Here is a 19,042-nt window from a genome sequence, read left to right on the forward strand (position 1 = left end):
ACTGTCAACATGTTGCAAAAACCCAAACACATTCACACTTGCTATCTCTGTCTCACACACGCACACACACATACATTACACACACTTACTGAGACAGCTAACTGTCAACAGTCCACTATGTCATAAAAGATGCAGCCACCTTCTGGGCGCCAGATGACATACACATACAGTGGCACAACACACACAACACTCAGCTGTCAGTCATCTACTGTGGGGTTGGTGTTGTGTGGGAGGGCCATCCCGCATCCACTTTGCATATGGTATGTGTGAATGTGTGTGTGTGTGTGTTCCGGTGGGGGGGCTAGGCATCTGTTTGCTCTGCCAGTGGTTGGAGAATGTGTCATCCATTTATCAGTCAAGCACTAGGGACACCCATACAGACACACACAGACTCAAATCAGTCCCATTTTTGATTCCCATATCTGCTTGTCTCTCTAATTTTAGTCTGCAAACACACAATGAGCGCGGTGACAGAGTGACCGCAGGGGAAGTAAGTAAAATGACACACGGAAAAATGGATAGACAAGAAGAGGGAGGGACTGAAGAGGGCTGAAAAAGCGAGTGTGAAGAAGGTGTATGGGGAGATTGTGAGGCTCAAATAAGCGAGGATATGATGTGAACTATAAAACATGTTGTGTTAAGGAATGAGGCTTCAGAGGGGGAAGAGAAGAAAAAGATGATGGGTAGGCAAAAAAAAAGAAAAATCCCTCTTTTATTTTACATCAACATCAATATAGGTCGTTGTTAATGCATTTTAGTCGGTAATTAACTGTCCAGAATATGGCTGGAGAAATATGACGGTAAATCAAGCTGAAAACCGTCAATTTATTATTAAAGAAAGTTGAGAAAAAAAACAGATTACTGGCGATATTCTAATAGTCTTTTAATTTTGCTCCTCTTAGTATTCATTAAGTACTACCGCTTCAGACAATAAATGTGAGGGTCCCAAACATACGGTATATTCATAGACATTCTTGCTAAAACTTCCACCCTGATTCTTCTTATACAAGTACGAACCAACTATTTGGTCAATTAAACCTTTATTGATATCATGGCCGCCAGAAATGACTTGTTTCCATCAACATGCCTCTACTGGGACAATTTTACAAGTGGATTTTATCATTTGAGCTGTGAGCCGCTATTGCCGATAATTCGCTCTGATCACCCGGGTGGCGCAGCTTCCTGTGCTAATGAAAGGTTACTTTTTCCTTGTTAAAAATGATTGATTGAGGCAAGTTTTTTTTTTTTTCCCCTTGCGCTGCCGTAAATACTTGCAGTCCAACTGATTCCTTGATTTTTATTTTAGTTGTATTTTTTTTTTTTTTTTTTTCGCTATTCATCACATCTTGATTTTTGAGATGTTTACCATGCCTTTTAACCACGCATCCAATTTCCCCCAGTCAAAAACTAACTGACTGGAGTGAAATAATGTTTTATTGATCCCACTATCAGCCATAATCCATGACACCCGGGTGGACTTGCCATTTCCTGCCCCAATTCTGGAGACTCATTGCCACCAACTAATTCCTTGAACCCTTTGACATCTCTTCTATAAATTCCATCTGTCTTCTTTCAAACAGCGCTCCAAAACTCTTCTCTTGGCATTGGGAGAGATAACGAAATGATACAAAATTGTATTTAACGTAGCATCATCACTGGCCTCCAAGTTGTTTGCAAGCCCTGATTTTTTTTTTTTTTTGGGAGGGGGAGATCCTTTCTGGGATTCTCCAGTGAAGGAGGAGGATATCTCGAAAGGAGAGCACGTATACGGTCAGTCACTTTAATGGATGAACGAGTGATTTTGTAGGAAAATTTAATAAGAGATATGTGAAAAAAAAACAACAATAAAACAACCAAAAAGAAAATCTGCAATGTACAATTTCATTTTCTTTTGTGAGAAGAGGCTTTGGAGTAAATTAAATGTTCTTTCCTTTGCACTGTTATCCACTTCAACAGGCTTTTTAGCTGCTCAGCAGATAATTTTAAACCTCGTCATACCAGCCTTTAGTTCTGGCCAGTTGGTGCCTGTAGTTTCTTTTCACTGCAAAATGGAAATAGTATCAGAATGAGTGATGAAAATAAACCCCAAAAGTCAAGTGGCCATGCATTTTCACAAAGCGGAACCAGGTGATAATTTTGTCTTTTTCATTATACTTAATCTTTTGATCTTTTATTATAAAAGCAGCTTAAACCTTCTGCTGCTTTATTCATGTGTAAAATACCTTTTTTTTTTCAATGGATAAAAGTAAAATGGAAATCCTCATTAATGAGAATTGCGATATATTCCTTGAGGTGTGGCCAGTGGGTTTTCTATAAACCAATTAATTTGCAGAAAACTTGTATTAGCAATGCTTCTCCTTCATAAGATTGTGAATCCCACTCGGGGGGTGGGGGGTAGAAAATCTATAATTGGCCACCAATCTGGAAGATTGCAGGTTAAAATTGTTTTTAGGCGTTTGCCCAGAGATTTTAATAAGTCTGGTGTGGTTAAGGTCAAGGTCAGGGTATGGATTTTATTTCTACTTGGATGCCGTTATACCATCCACCCCCTGCACATTTGGACACACACACACACAGACCCAGGATTTTCACCCCCTACCAATTTGATAGGCGAGAGGTGCTTTAGGCGTTATGGGTTAAGGTCTCATCTAACACCCCTGGGAAATCACAACAAAACAATGTAGGGAGATGCAGCGTGACTGATGATATTGGTGTAATATAACAGACACACTTACACAGAGGGAGGGCAGAGAGAGAAGGGGACAGAGCCTTGGACAGAGATAGAGTTTGGGTTAAATAGAGTGAAAAATTGACTTTAGCGAGAATAAAGCTAATATTGTTCTCTCTCTGCTTTCTGCCCTTTAAGCTTGATGATCTGCTAGTCTTTCTGTCCACCTGTGTTGTTTGTCAGGATGTCAAACTATTTTTTTTTTTTTTTACTGGTTGACTCTCTCGATGCATGACTGCTGGAGCTTGTATTGTATTTTAGTGCCCCGTATCTCCTGAATATAAAATTCGGTTTGCGTCACAAGTTGCATTGCCGTGAACCTTTATGTGCATAAAGCAGATGCTGTTGCAAACAGGGAAAACCCGGTACCACATACATCCAGCCATCAATCTATCCATCCATTTAAAGGGCATAACTGCTCCCTTGTTCACAATCAGACAGTGAGAGGAAGAACCATTCTGAAATGACTTTTCCCCTACATCCCTTAGGAGCCAGAGACAAAGGAAAATAGAGAAATGGGAAATTAAGGGGAGAGGGTGATAGAGAGGGAGAGAGGGATGGGTGGAGACAGGGAGCAAGGGAGAGAGGAAAGTCAGAGAAAAACAGATGTGGTTCATTGAAGCGGCACTAGCCCATAGTCAGAGACAAAGACCTAAGAGTATGAGTGCATGATCCTCAACCAGCTCACTTGAAATTATAGTGCGTGTGTGAAAGAGCGAGAGGGTGTGTGTTTGTGGCGGCAGGGCTCGCCTCGCCAGAGAGAGCTGGTAAGGAGAGAACACAACCAACTGTCTGAAGATTCGATCAGAATCTCACACTTCCCCAAATGAGAAATAGTATTGTTTGAGTGGCTGATATTTTTGCAAAATTATCTATTCACAGCCAGACCGATGGTTAGAAACGTCTCCGTGTTTTGGGGGGTTTATGGTTTCATCACCCTGGTTGTGTAAATGCCGCAATGGTAAATATATTCTGCCAGATGAACAAAAAGACGCATTACATCAAGCTAGAACATCGCTGCAATTTAATTGTGTTGCTTTCTGGAGCAATTTAGGGTTTATTCTCCTAATCTGATTTCCCAACTGGAAAAAAAAAATGCTATTGCACAACCTTTCCATGCAAGTGTTGGAATTAAAATGGGTTTGTTTTTTTTTTTTTGTTTTTTTTTTTTTGGTGTTTCAATAGATATTCTTTGTTCCATCTTTAGTGATAGTGCCTTGTTGTGGTTGCTCACTGCCGGATGAAAAGAAAGAGATAATACTGTGCAGTTCCAAGCTATATTACAGATCCAGTAACCCCGCTGAACTCCAATCCAGCATCCTCAGGCACAGTTAAAGACCACAAAGTGTGTGCTCTTTCATTTGCGGGCTCCCTTTGTTGTTAGATTTGTTATATATTGATGTGGCTAAAAGAAATAGACTTTAAATAGCATTTTAGGAAATACACTTGTGGGCTTTATCGCAGATCATTATACGAGATCGATCCCAATAAATAGAAAGCTCGGCGAGCAGCTGAGCTGGTTAGATTAGCTTAATATCCTCAGCTTTAATTAACCAACAGGTAAACACCCAAACTTATTACTATAGCCACCCCAACCTGCAGAAATCTATCAGCTGAAACCGACACAAAATCTTTGGTTTTAGTCTGTAAAGTAAAGGCATCCATTTCACTGTAAGAGATGACCTTTTTATCAATTTAGACTCTGCTTCAAATTCTAAGAAGACTTAGAAGATACGGCTCTGCGCACAGCATCATAGGTTGCAGAAAAATAAACCAGGAGACTAAATGCCAATGATGAATCAATCAGCGCAGATTTGGCCACGATTCACCCATCTGATAGCCTCCACACGCCTACAGAGGCTCAAAATAACAATAATAATAAATCATTTTTGCATGCATGATTACCATTGCAAAACAAGAGATCATACACATGTCTCTGATCAAACCCAAATATTCGGTAGCATAGATGTTTCCCTGGACAATATACCGTTCCCTGGATTAATTCCAGAAACAATCTCTTTTAGTGTTTGTCTAACACATCTTTTGGTATTACCGGTGCAGGAGCAGAGGCTACGTGTCTACTGTTTATTTATTATCATTACTTTATGTATTTGAGTTTTCAAGTGTTCTGCATTCGCTCTGTTTTCATGATGCAAACAGTGAAAACGTGCACAACAAATACGGCGGTGGCACTAACAGTAGACAGAGAAGACGGAGAGGGTTCGCTAATTATCAAAAGCCCATTCCTACTCGTGTTCCTTTTAGTTATTGAGATGTTTCGAAATTAGAAGAACACTCCATTCCCAGTGTTACGCTGAGCCCATCATCGCCTGTGACTTTCACGTAAGCGTTCTGTTTGGAAGTGGAGCAACTGCTTGTCCTCAGAGTTTGATCTGTCAAGTAAATATGAACGGAGTCCCCAGCAACACCAAACAACTCTTTAAAAGAAAATTCTAATTAAAAGCTTATAATGTCGGAGCCTCTTTATAAAATGCTCCCTGTGCTGTCCCCACCAAAGCATTGTGTAAATTAATTAAGCCGCCGCTTTGTTGAATAAAGTTAGAGCTTATTTTGTTTTTTAACTCCACAAGCGGATAGCGCAACTTACTTTGCCAAACCAACAGCTTGCCAAGCAGAGACAGATTCCTCTTTTTATTTATTGCTGTCACAAAATGAGACTATAGTGAAGGATTCACATAACAGCATGCAAGGTCTTAATGACATTTTTGCCAAATTCAACTTTCCACTGATAATTACTTTTATATTTGTGTGTGTTTGAGAGGCTCATTGAGAAGGCATTGAGCGAGCATTGTGCTGACATAATTATTGCCCCCTCACATTGCCACTGAACACTAAGAAACAAGTCAGAGGGAAAAAAAAAACACACAGAAATGATGCTAAAAAGTGTGTGTGTGTGTGGGAAGAGAGAGGGTGTTGCTGTGACAGTAAGAGGCAGATGGAGGGAGAGTGATGGCAAAAGAGGGAGGCAGAAATTTAGAGAGATTTTACTCATTAAAAAGAGAAGCACAACAAGGGGAGATGGCATTAATCAGAGCTCTGTGTTAATGAGGCATTTACTCATTATACTGGAATAGAAAGGGACTAAAAAAGAAAAGAGGGAGGAAAGAGAGCCGGGGAAGAGAAACCACAATATAAATTAATTAGTGAGGAGAAAGGGAAGAAATTAAGAGCAGGAGGGATGTGACAGTCATTTGAAACATGTCATGCACAAGGACAGTTTTTAATTCCAGTGAACTTGGTTGTTGATGGAGGGACTTCAGACGTTCGTTTAATACGTGCATTTTTCAACGGAATAAGTAAAATAATAGTTGCAAAGTGCTTCCTCGTGGATATGATATAGCCTATAATGTAAACCCCTCCCCTCCCCCGGACTTGCTATAAACAAATAGATGCATCATCACAAAGAAGTGGGTAAATAAGGAGTGCTTAATCCTTGGGATTTATCCCATTCTTAAAAAGCATAAAAGCTTTCTATTTGGAAAACAGTGCTATAGCTGTGTGTGTGCGAGTACGTGTGTGTGTGTGTGTGTGTGTGTGTGTGTGTGTGTGTGTGTGTGTGTGTGTGTGTGTATGTGTGTGTGTGTGCATGCCTGTGCAATGATCTGTCTTTCCATTGAAAGCATGAAAACCAAAATAATTATCTGAGCTGAATTAAGAAAGTAACCTACCTTGAACTGATGTTAGGCACAAAATAACTGATTTATTAATTGAATTTTGAATTTTTTGATTTTTTTCCACAGGCAGTGATGACATTCACATTCCTCACTGGGAGATTTTGTTTTTCTGTCACTTTTAAAGAGCGTAGTCTAAACCTGCCATATGAGAGAACTGCCCCTTTGATATTTTCGGTTGCTTTTATTAATTTACCAAGACATCAGCACAAAACATGAAGTACAGCCGAGTTCGACTAAAATGGATTCATGTAACAGATATCTGCTCATTAAACTTTTGATTAAACCAAATTGGTGACAAAAATGACTGGGAGTGAGGGGGGGGGGTGAAAAAGGAAACCGGTATTTATTCTAATCCTTGTGAACATTTCTGACGCAAAACCTTTCAAGCATTAAACAACGGGGGTTATTTCTTTTATTTCCGTCAAAGAGAAACTTGTTGCTTCGTGGGAGAAACCGTAGCAGAGACGAGTAGGTTGACTGATCGTGCCGAAACTACGTAAACACCGGACGAGGAGTGTTTTGGATCGGCCGGGATGGATGGGTGCTCTCATAAAAACCTGGATTTTATACGGTCAATTAATGACGTGGAATTTTCTGCTTGAATTCTGCAAAAAAAAACTTTTCATCGCACTCTGCAGTCTGTTTTATTCTGAAGGGTGACCCTTGCCAACTGGTAAAGCGTTGAACTAAAGCTCGTGATAAGAAATACATACAAGGGTGGGCTTTCTTACATCCAGCATCAGCAGCTTCTCTTGGATAACGGTGTCAATATTTTTGCTTTGCTGCGGCATCAGAAAGGGTCAGACCCTTTCATAAATCTAGCATCATCTACTTCATCACGAAAGGACAATCTACACCAGTCTGGGATGTCGGCCAAGACGGGGCGACGGCCACAGCCGGCGCTGCTGAGGAGAGGCGACAGTATCATCGGTTAAAATTGGAGTCATTCACAAATTGTTCGGTTAAAAACTCCATCAGCCGGCTTTTTGGGCCGAAGGTAATGTTGCGGTTGCTCTTTTTTTTTTTTTCCACGAAAATGTACCGCAGCTCCAAGACAACATTTCCACCAACCCGGTTTACCCACGAATTACAAATCTTTGTTTTTTTTTGTTTTTTTTTTACCAACACAAAGTAAGCGATACTCCTCAGCAGAGGTAGAAACGTCTTCATAGTTTGATGTCAATTCCTCAATGCAGATGCTGAATTATTCAAGGGCCAAAGGGGTGGATCACTGGACCAAAACTGACAGCCCTGCTCTAGATAACTAGTTGTGATTAGCCCAGTATCTGTGAAACCTTTGGAAATTGTAGTGAATAGAAGGGCAGCCAGGTGGCTTGTACTGACTGAAATAAAATATGAGTTTGACAGATTAGTCTAGTTGCCAGTGTCTGACTTCACTGTGTAAAAAAAATGAATAAAAAAAAACATGTTTCCATGTCTTTGTCTCTCTTGCGTCCTCTCTCTCCATTCACCTCATCTCCCAATCCTAATCGTTTATGATTCTGATGTGATTGATCCCAGGTAATTTGAATTTTAAATATTTCCTCTATTTTTAGTTTTAGGCACATCATTACCTCGCGTGCTTTCTCTCTATCTATCTATCTATCTATTCATCTTCCGGACCTGGATATGACCAACAGTTTGGGTTTAATTAAAACTTTAAACCTTGCCCTGACATTCAGCCCACCTCCCCGTGTTCCTGAGCCACCTTATGTTTGAGAGGATAATTTACTTCTATCTACTTCTGTCCTTTCAGGACTCCGACCTTGTCCTGACGTTCAACCTATCCATGCATCGGTCCTGGTGGATGGAGAACGGCCCCGGGTGCAAGGTGACACCCATCACCCCTCCTCCCTCCTGGGCACCCGAGGACCACCGATATATATCTATATCTGGCTGTTTGATGGACTTTCAGTTCATAGAGGTGGCACACTCCTCACTGCAGATACTGCTGGCTGTAAGTATTAAATAATAATACATTATTGATTCGAGCTATAAACTCCAGTACCTGTATGTTCGACTCCAGCCGATTAGTCATATAAGTAGGAGGTGTGGTGTTTTTCTCAAAGCCTTGGCAAAGGCCATGGTGATTAAAAAATAGGGTTATGAAGCAGTCATATAACACCTTTCACACATGCACTCAGACCTATAATTGTCAAGGCTTTGCCCAAATGGGTTCTTTGTAAGTAAGCAATTATCAAAATAAGATGGATCCAATAATAGAGACCCGCTTCCTAGAGCAAGGGTTATGTTATTATCGCTTGACTCATTTGTGAGTCATGCACTCGGGTTTGTGTCTGTGTTTGTGTGTGTGTGTGTGTGTGTGTGTGTGTGTCCTGTATTCTTAACAAGAAGCCAAGTTAGGTCTCTTAAGTTCACACCGAGTCATTAAATGCGGACCTCTGATGAATCTGCTGTTGGGCTGACTGCCCCCCCCCCCAAAAAAAAAAGTTTGTAAAAGTCAGTGAAAACCCTTTGGGGCCATTTAAAGTATTGATGTTTGGATAATAAAATTCAGTGATAGAGTCTAGAATACCATTTTTTTTCATGTCTTTGTACACCGAGCATTGAGTCAACGTTATCAAGCCCGAGTGACAATGTGTCGGGGCTGGCCTGGGGACAGCGGAGCCACGGACACAGATTATTGAGGAAACCATCGACATTTCATCCTCTGACTGTAATAAGAATTGAAACCAGTTGAGGATGCCTTCATTGTGACCTTTGAAATGCACTTTGTGTGGCAGCTTCAAAAATTTTAAATTGATAAAGTGAGAAGCACTAATTGTTTTTTTTTTTTTTGTTTTTTTTGTTATTTCTTTATAGTATTTTAATTAATCAGCAAGTTGGTGTGTGTGTTTTTGCACACATGCACATGCAGAATAATCAGTGTTTATCCTTGTCTAGTCTCTTTTTTTTTAAACCGAAGTAGATACGTTTCAAAATGTGAAGTACCGGACAAAGGATGTGGGCTAAAATAATATTTTTGTGAAATTCTTCATCAGCTGTTCCTACTTTCCATATTAAAACCATTTAACTTATTAATGTGACATCATGATATGATTTTGGAAACAAGATTATTTGATTTTGACTTGACTTTGGTTTGACTATTTCCTAGAACTACCCTATTTTACACTTGGACTTTCAGTGGAAAGCCTTTTTCCTTAAAGATTGACAATTTAACAAAGTATAGTTTGATACAGAGAACATGGTTGGATGGAGGAGGTTGAGGTACAAAGAATAGAATTAGAGGTTGATGGTTCGGGTCGATCAGCTGTGGCGACTCCTGAAAAGAAAAGCCAAAAGGAAAAGAAGATATTTGGTTCATAGCTTTTTTTTTTTTTTTTTTTTATGCCGTTCCCAAACTCTTGGTTCAGATAGCTTAAACTCTGTCATTTTCCCTCAGCCCCTTTGAGTCGAGCAAAAAGCTGTTGGTCCAACTAGGCTGCACTTTGACCGCTCTATGCTGTGACTCCTGAGTGGTCCTGAGTGCATATTGTGAGTAAACCCTCGGACGACACAGGCTGAGTGCACCTGACAGTGACGCAAGCTGAGCACAACGGGGACGTTGACAGCTTCCTTCTCGGGTGCAGAGAGAAGGAGCAAGGAAGGAGCAAGGGGAAGTCCGTACAATAGCTGACCGTGCATTGCGAGGGGGAGGGGGGGGTGAGATGAAGAGTGGGATGTAATGGTCTCAAGTTATACAGCACTTTCATACCTTCAAAGCACTTTACACTAAATTGCATTCACACACACACACACACACGCGCGCGCTCATGCACCAATGGCCGCAGAGCTGCCTTGCGAGGCCCTAACCAGGCCATCGGGAGCAACTCGGGGTTCGGTGTTTTGCCCAAGGACACGCAAGGGCGTGCAGACAGGAGGAGCCGGAGCTTTCGAACCCAAAGCATTCTGCAGGTTCTACCAAGTGAGCCGCAGCTTCCCCTTAAGCATGAGAAAGAGACAGTTGAGAAATGGCGAGGTCAAAAGTGTAGTCTGCGTTAGAAGAGCGAAGAGGTGAGAAAATGCAAATGTGGAAAGAGTGGAAATGAATGCAAGAGATTGGACTGTAGATGCGACGATGTGTGGATGAGGCGGTAAAGAAGATGAGGAATAAGAGAAGAAGCGATATAGCAGAGCAAAAGAAAGCAAAGTTTCCAGGATATAATAAGAACAGATGGAACATACGTCTTAAAATACCTTTCAAAGAAATAAATGACAGATAATGTAAATAAGGAGGAGTATAAAGAAAAAGAAAAAAAAAAGAATAAGAATAAGAATAAGAGTAAGAGTAAGAGTAAGAGTAAGAGTAAGAGTAAGAGTAAGAATAAGAATAAGAATAAGAATAAGAATAAGAATAAGAATAAGAATAAGAATAAGAGTATGAATAAGAATAACTTTATTTACCCCGAAGGAAATTGTTGTGCCAGAGTTACAAGAGAAATATAACAAATATAACAATAATAGATAATAGTAGAAAATTGTATTTAAAAAAAAAAAAGGAGAATAAGAAATACAAATAAACTATAAAATGTCTTAAGTACCAAGTGAAAACTCAAAAGTGTCTTAAGGTCTTGAGTAACAAGTGAAAGATTAGGAGTACACAGGAGTATGAAAAATATTGTACATGTAGCTGTTATGAATATTGCACAGTTATGAACATATATACAGATAAATTATTACAATTTACAGTAAGTGTGTGAGTTTTTTTTATTTATTTATTTATTTATTTTAAGGTTTTAAGATTTTAAGATTCCCATGATGAATAACATATGATACTATTGATTTTAACCTATGTTTACAATTCAGTTCTAGTATTATGTGATGAAATGATGTCCTGTTGGCCCAATATATAATGGATAGTCAGCTATGGGGAAAATTGGATACTCCTCAGCACTTTTGTCACGGTTGAAGACACGTGCAAAACTTCGGTATCATGTTCGTGTCCCTTACAATCAAATCACAACCGCATTAAATAAAAGACAGAAAACAATCACGACCTCGAAACTCGTACCAACCGGTACTAAAAAACACTTCAGTAACTGCATTTTTACAATTAGTGTTGTTAATTGAGTTCATCAAGTAACCTCCATTATCAAGTGTGCCAACTAACAATGAAATTAAACCCGCAACCTCCACCATTAACAGTAGATGCACTGCACACCAAGATTGAAGCTAATGTATTCCATTACCAATGCGCTCCCTGTTTTGAAATGTGCCATACAGTCTCTGCGTGAATATTAAATTGAATTTGAAAGGATGAAAGAGGAGATTAGAATGATTTAGATCTCAAGATGGACAGCGCGTCCATCAAAATGGTACTGCTCCATGTCTAAAGCAACATCCTCTTTCAGGAGGAATGAATTTGGTTTTTTTTTTTTGTTATCTTTTATTTTTTTGGGGGGGGGGGAGATGGTCATCGACGGCAGAACGTTTACTGCTGCCGCCTCAACATGAGGTTCTTTGTTCGAGTTAAGCTCGAGCCTTTCCGTGTTCGTAGTTTGTATTTTCTCCCCATCTTTGTGGGTTTTCTCTCTTTTGGAGATTCAGACTAGATTTCCCAGATGAGCGAACGGTTGTACATCTCGATACGTGGCCCTGCCGTGACCCTGCATGCAGGATTAGTGGTATAGACAAACTATGAATTTTTATTTTTGGTATGTTGGTGTTTTCTAATATCTTAAGGATGTGCCTGTTGTGAGTCCCAAGCCAGCTTCAAATCCCGATGTAGCTGATTTGAGTTTGCTTGCTTACGATATGAAATTTAAGTACATTTTTAGCCCGACTTCATAAACTAGCCAATCAAAATAAATCATTCAATTGTGCGCTACATTTCTTGATAATCTGTCTTGCAAAATTTTTCTGGAGATTCTTCAAGAACCAGTGGTTCTTCCCACACATACATATGCATTATGCAAACGTAATGGAACAGGTCTATCTTTGAAGATTGGCTTGGATTTTTATTTCTTGAACACCTGCGCATTTTCTTGAAATATTCATGTGAGAATAACAGGTTTTGACTGTAAATGCCACAGATTGGTGGCACCATTCCCCCAGAATACCTTTTTTTATTTTACTGTAATGGCTAAAATAAAACATTTAATATTTCCAGACGTAGCTTTGCGGCTGCTGTATATGACTTACTGCTTTGAAATGGATATTGTTATTCTGTTGCTTTATACATTTCAACTCACCTATGCATAACGTTTAATGCATTGTAAAGTTTATTACAACCCTGCCTAACAATTGCTGCTGGGGGTCAAAGGGATTGTGAGTGATTGTGCTACTGCTTTGCATAAGCTTTAGAGTGAAATAAAGGCCCCATTAAGGTAATAACTTCATACTCTCATTAACATAGAATGGGTTTGATAAGCTGCTTTAGAGACTCTCTATCTCGTTTTTTCGTCTCTCTCTTGCTGTGTCTGTCTTGTTTCATTGTTGCAAAACTGATTTCCCCCTGTCTGTTTTCCCCTGCCTGTCTGTTAGCCTCACCCTCTGTATTTCCTCCTCTCTTGCACTGTCAAACTGTGATAATTAGCAGGATCAGAAGAGACAGCACAGAGAGAAATAAAGAGTGGGAATGAGGGAGGCCTGTCACTTTTCATCCCAGTCTCCTCTATACTGAAGCTTCCCCCCCCGCCCAAACCACCACCACCACCTATTCGTCAGTATGCGCGCGCTTATGAATGCAGACGCACACAATAAATAAACCTGCATATTTATGCTATATCATTAAATCAACACGGATAAGAGTGCATGTCCGTATCTCCACCTCTCGCCTCTGTCATCCTACCTGTTTCAGTTACAACGACAGCGTCTCTGGCCGGCGCTCCTCGTGCGCTCGGTCTTCCTCCGTGAGTCGATACTGGTACTTATAGTGTGGCTGAGTGCCAAGCCACCACACAGCTGTACCACTGTCTCGCCGTAATTGGTGTGTGGAAACACTGTCATGCTTCATGAGCACACACTCGACAGCCAGACTGGTTCTCTGGCAGACTGGCTGCCTGGTTTACTGTAATTGGTGGAAACATAGGCGAGCTCTTAATAACATGTTCTCCTAGATGGCCAGCTGACTGGTTTGGTTTAACATGATTGGGCAGCATAATGTTGGGAAATCCTAAGATGTCAGCTTACCTTGTTAAACTGACAGGTGAGAGTCGGAGGGTAGTGACGGTTGCCAGTCAGAACAACAACAAAAATACTTGTAAGACGGGGGATGATGGAAATGTGTAAAACTGATTAATTAAAAAAAAGACCACAAGGGTCTGCAATTATCCTTCAAAGTGAATAAATATAAATAAAAATACATTTAATAGATACACAAACACAAACACACACGCTCACAATTGTCTTATCCGGTTATTATATGTAAACTTTGAAATAAGACGTCATTTTTAAATCATTTGGGACCTGCAATCGCAAAATGTTGAAGTCATTTTTCTGAAGTTACATTCATTTACATCTTACATCTCAAGATGTAAATGACTGGACATCTGCTGTTTGGTCATCTAGATCAGGGGCCAGGAGCCTTTTTGACTGGGAGAGCCAGAAAAGCCAAATATTTCTAAATATATTTCACCGAGATATACACTGCTCAAAAAAATAAAGGGAACACTTAAAAAACACATCCTAGATCTAAATGAATGAAATATTCTTATGAAATACTTTGCTCTTTACACAGTTGAATGTGCTGACAACAAAATCACACAAAAATGATCAATGGAAATCAAATGTATTAACCCATGGAGGTCCGGATTAGGAATCACACTCAAAATCAAAGTGTAAAAACAAACTCCAGGCTGATCCAACTTTGATGTAATGTCCTTAAAACAAGTCAAAATGAATCTGTGTTGCTTCCTGAGTGGACACTATGATTTCACAGAAGTGTGATTGACTTGGAGTTACATTGTGTTGTTCAAGTGTTCCCTTTATTTTTTTGAGCAGTATATTTCACTATTTGTAACATATAATAAATTAAATATGTCTTACTTTTAATGCAACCTCTGGTGCCGCATGGATATGTTCAAACATTTGACCGTTTCATCGGTGCAATTTTATCATTGCATGTCAGTCATATTGCAGATCCAAATGTAAATTCTTCTGTCCACGCAGAGTGGAATGCACGGTAATCATCGTCTTTTTTTTTTCTTTTCACCATCTTTTCCGTTACAAGGGTTGAAGCGGATAAACTAGTTGCCTATCTGATTAAATTGATTTCTTCACCTTTGCAATGACCCGGACGTGCTCGGACGCCATCGGTTCCCGACCGACGGCTGAACCATGAAATTTATCTTCAAAACAGTTTTCTGTTTCCTTTAAAATGACACAGTATTATGAAGAAATATCACAAGCATTTTAAAATCAGTTCCAAATTGATTTTTTTTTTTAACTCAAAATTGTCGGGGGGCCAAATACCGTCACGGGAAGAGCCATATATGGCTCGCGAGCCATAAGTTCCTGACCGCTGATCTAGAGTATCTGATGGGCTGGTTGTCCTGCTTAGCTTCTTTGGACTGTTTTGTGAATTTGACACTGTTGTGGCATCGCAGTAAAAAAAATATTGCCCGAGTCTGTTTTGGTGTTACTTAAGAATAACTTGTCTCCTTTTATAAGCACTGTAGTCCAAGTGTTCACTTTGATAGTGTATAATTTGTACTGGGAACTCTACAGCTAACAGTTCATTGTTAAAGATATGTGTTACTTTGCATGAGATTTAACATGAATAATCTGTTTCACATTCTCTTCAAGCATTCTCACCCCTTACTAGTGGAGTACATTTACTGGGTTTATTATTTCTGTTTATTTTTCACATTTATGTTTTGGTTGTAGATACACCTTCAGACTTTAGCAGCATTTTTTTTTCTTCAGACATTAGCTGGTTTTGTTCATCAAGCTGCCAAACAAAGGAGGTTCTTTGTTATGTTTTTTTTTCTCCCCCAATTTGTTGCTAATATGAAAGTCTGAGCTGCCATAAAGCTGAAGGATGGATCTCCAGAGAGATCTGCAGAGAGACTTCAGTGAAACACAGGCCAACATCATCAGTACCAGATTGTAGCACAGTGGGGAAATTCACAAGAGCGACTTCTGTGATTACATTTTTTCTGCTTTATTCTGCATGCTAATAGCATGGAGAGTGATAAAGGACATCTCTGAGCAAAAACACATTCGAGATGACGAGGCTTCCTGGTGGCCCAGTGGTCTAGGGTGCATGTTCATAAGTGTTTTTAGTGATTAGCAGATCTTCAAATACATCGAATACAATCAGTGAGGTCACCTGCACTTTTTTTTTTCTTTATAGGAGGGAAAACTAGCATCAACTAAACCCACCACTGCACTGCCTCAAATAGTTTTTATTATAAATTATATATGACATTATATAATATTATTCATTATTATATTCATGCAATTAAATTCTATATAGGTAAGTTGCAACTTAAAAAATAAAAACAGTACAAGTACTCATTTACCGAACCTGTTTGTGCCCCTTGATAATGGCTCATAATGAACAAAAGTGAAACGACAGGATTCGGTTATTTTTCCTGTATACTTGCGACTGGTATTTATAGAAAACATGATTGGCCAATTCATATTGTACCAGGAAAGGGGAAAAAAAAGTACAAATTATCCGTGGAAAGTGTTGTCACAGTACTGGGTTTTCTTCCCACTGTAAATAAGTGCCAGTGCTATAGCTCGTTCTTAACTTATCTGGGGTTTGGTAGTTTCTCTAGATTTTGTATCAGTGTGGCTGAGTGTCACAGAACTATTATTAGTTTTTGATTCCAACAGAGTGACCTCCTCAATGTCTTCCCAAACCTTGTCCTTTTTTATAAACACCTTATTTATTAACACCATCTGAATAAAAAGCATGCGGAACCACAGGAGATCTGTCGCTTCTCAAACCTGAATTGATGAGACAGGAAAAGAGCTTGATAGTGGATCAAATATTGGAAAAGTAGAACCTCAATGAGTGTTTCTTGGTGAAGATAAGAATATCTTCACTAAAAAAAAAAAAAAAAAAAAAGAATCAGATGTTCGCTCATCTACCACACGCTGGATCAAAATTATCCTGATATTGTCAATTTTGTTATTAAGATGAAACTTAGAAGATTGTTGTAAAAAACAGACTTTGGTGAGAAATCACTTAAATGCGCCTAGTAATAAATAAAGAATTTTAAAAGTTTTCACAATTTTATATTTCATGTCGTTTTACATAAAAAAAAAGGTCCGGATAAGAATCAAAGATTTGAAAGGGGAATTATTCAAATGGAACTAATTCCTAAAATCATATATTTCAGTCGATGTTGTGTCTGATATCTTTTGAAGAGATGCGTCTACCATCTTTCACATGCAGGTCTAATAATGTGGAGATAAAGTATAGTTAAAGTACTAAACTGATAGTTTAGTTACTGTATTGATCTGCAAATAGTAGTCACATTTTTTTGCACCGCCGCTTTGCATGCATTGCAAAAACAGCCATAACTTACACAAATGAGACAAAACAATTAACAACCAAACATGAGGCTGTATTTGGAGAAACCTTTGGGAAGCTGTTTCATCCATCCGCCCGCTTATAATGAGCTGTAAAGTGACGGTGGCCTTTATGGTCAGCAATAAAAGGAAACATGTTTTCTGTTTATGTCTCGCAACAAAATGGCACATGAAGTATTGTTTTCATTTCCCTTTCATTTATCGTAGTGGATGTGACGTTGCTGCTGCTGACCACAAGCAGTAATGTCATTTGAGGGTCAAAATATTCATGGAGGCCGTATTTGGACCAGATTGCTTTTCATAGCTATTGTTTGTTTTTCAAAGATCAAGGAGAGGACAGAGAGAGAGAGAATTGTTAGATATGAAATGAATGTCAGACAACCAATGCAACTGCTGAGCTCTGCTGCACTAATCCCATATTTTCAACAGAAGTAATACCTGTGGATTTCCGCTTTCAAATAAAAATACTGTCCCGTTTGTATTTTTTACAGAATCAAATAACATGGGCATGCTAAAAGGCATTTTCCCCGTTTTATTGATTTTAGACTGTAATGGCTTGTAATTACTTGTAATAAAATACAAACCATTCTAGGTGTGAGATATGTTATAAAACTAGGTGGAATGCTGCTTTTTAAGTGTGATTTATTTGTTGATGCGGTTTGATGTCTGCAGTTTTAACACAAAGCGGTCACTTCAGTTGGAATAGAGAGAAGATGGATAAGTATTGATTTTAAGATTATAGCGTTTTTTTCAGAGCAGCTCTCTCCGACAAATATTTTCATCACAAATTAGTCACAGAGAGAATTGTGGAAACCTGGAACAAAATTTGTGTTCATCATCAGAACATAAACCAATTTAATCCCGTAAATGTGTCGCGACAATTTATCCACAGTGAAGCGATGCAGCTGTAACAGTTTCTCTCGTTTGAGATGAATACAATTTAATCATAGAGTAATGCACGGTAAACAAAGCAAGCTAATCAGCCACAGACAACAACTCTAATTACAAACCATAAAACACACAAACACTATTAAAGGAGCAGGAAGTCGGACAGCTCATCATAGATCTAAATATGGTAATGATCCTCGGAAATGGTCGCCGTACATCAAACGATCCGCTTCGAACTGTAGAAGCGCCTCATGAGGGGTGGAACGTCCTCAATAAACTCAACAAGTCAAGTCGCTACAAGGAGATTTGACAACAAATGACCATGCGGTTGACTGAGAGCTCTTACGAACATATTAATCTGTGAAGTTATTCATAGGAGTTTGGGCAAACGGCGAAGTGACGCCACTTTCTCTCTTGATTGGAAATGAATCAGCGACCGATCAACGAATGGACGCCTTTCCGTAGCATCGGGCTTTGCTTTTCCGAAAGGTGTCCCCCCCCCCCCCCCGCGATGTCCTGTTGTACTCAGGTTATGCAGAACGCATAACCATCCTTATTAAAAAACATCTGACATTCAAATAATTTCTCCCTGAGCCTCCTTCAAATCATTCAGGTGTTATCGGAATCTGTGCAAAGGAAGCAAATTAATGCTAATCTTCTCATTTTAATGTCATTTCATTGCCATCAGGCAAAGTCAGCCCTAAACTCTCATGGGCTTTGTGAATCTTAGGGTGAAGTTCTGGTCGAGTTTGAAATTTAAATTTCTCTCACAGATTTTATTTTATTTTTTTTATTTTTCACATCTCGATATCTCCAACAATGGCACTCAAACTTCTCGCTATGCGGGATGAAGGGTCAAGTTATTTTCCTCCAGCACTAAGACACTGAAGGCTTGCAACTCCACTACATTTATGGATCAACTTAAGTGAAAGAGGTCAATTATTTTTTAGAGAGAAATGCTTTTGAGTTATATTTCTTTTCTGTTTTTCAATCGTTGGAATGAAGGAAGATTTCAGTTCATTTTTCGATTTTCGTTATTTTTATTACTTATTGCAGCTATCTTTGTCGTAACAATATGGCTGTTGGGTGAGAAACGGAAAATTGGAAATTACAATTTGACAACACGGTAAGATAGTACTCTTAATGATAAATACAAAGACTTGCTTTACATTGTAATGCTTACTACTAGTCGCAGTTTTAACTAAGTAATACATCAATTCCACGCATCTAGATTTTATGCGATGAC

General features: G+C 39.1%; 1 protein-coding gene across 2 annotated transcripts in view; it reads left to right on the top strand.

Moving 5' to 3' along the window:
• nkain2 (sodium/potassium transporting ATPase interacting 2) overlaps window positions 1-19,042 on the top strand; it is an 86,219-nt gene that overhangs the window by 52,760 nt on the left and 14,417 nt on the right. For both annotated transcript variants that reach the window (XM_086166665.1, XM_086166666.1), the window contains exon 4: window positions 8,180-8,380. In XM_086166665.1, coding sequence (XP_086022791.1) covers window positions 8,180-8,380 — 201 coding nt within the window. The remainder of the gene's footprint in view (window positions 1-8,179; window positions 8,381-19,042) is intronic.

The sequence above is a fragment of the Fistularia commersonii genome, chromosome 20 (assembly GCF_037954325.1).
Source record: "Fistularia commersonii isolate RoL2024-O1a breed Wild chromosome 20, RoL_Fcom_v1.0, whole genome shotgun sequence".
NCBI classification, from domain to species: domain Eukaryota; kingdom Metazoa; phylum Chordata; class Actinopteri; order Syngnathiformes; family Fistulariidae; genus Fistularia; species Fistularia commersonii.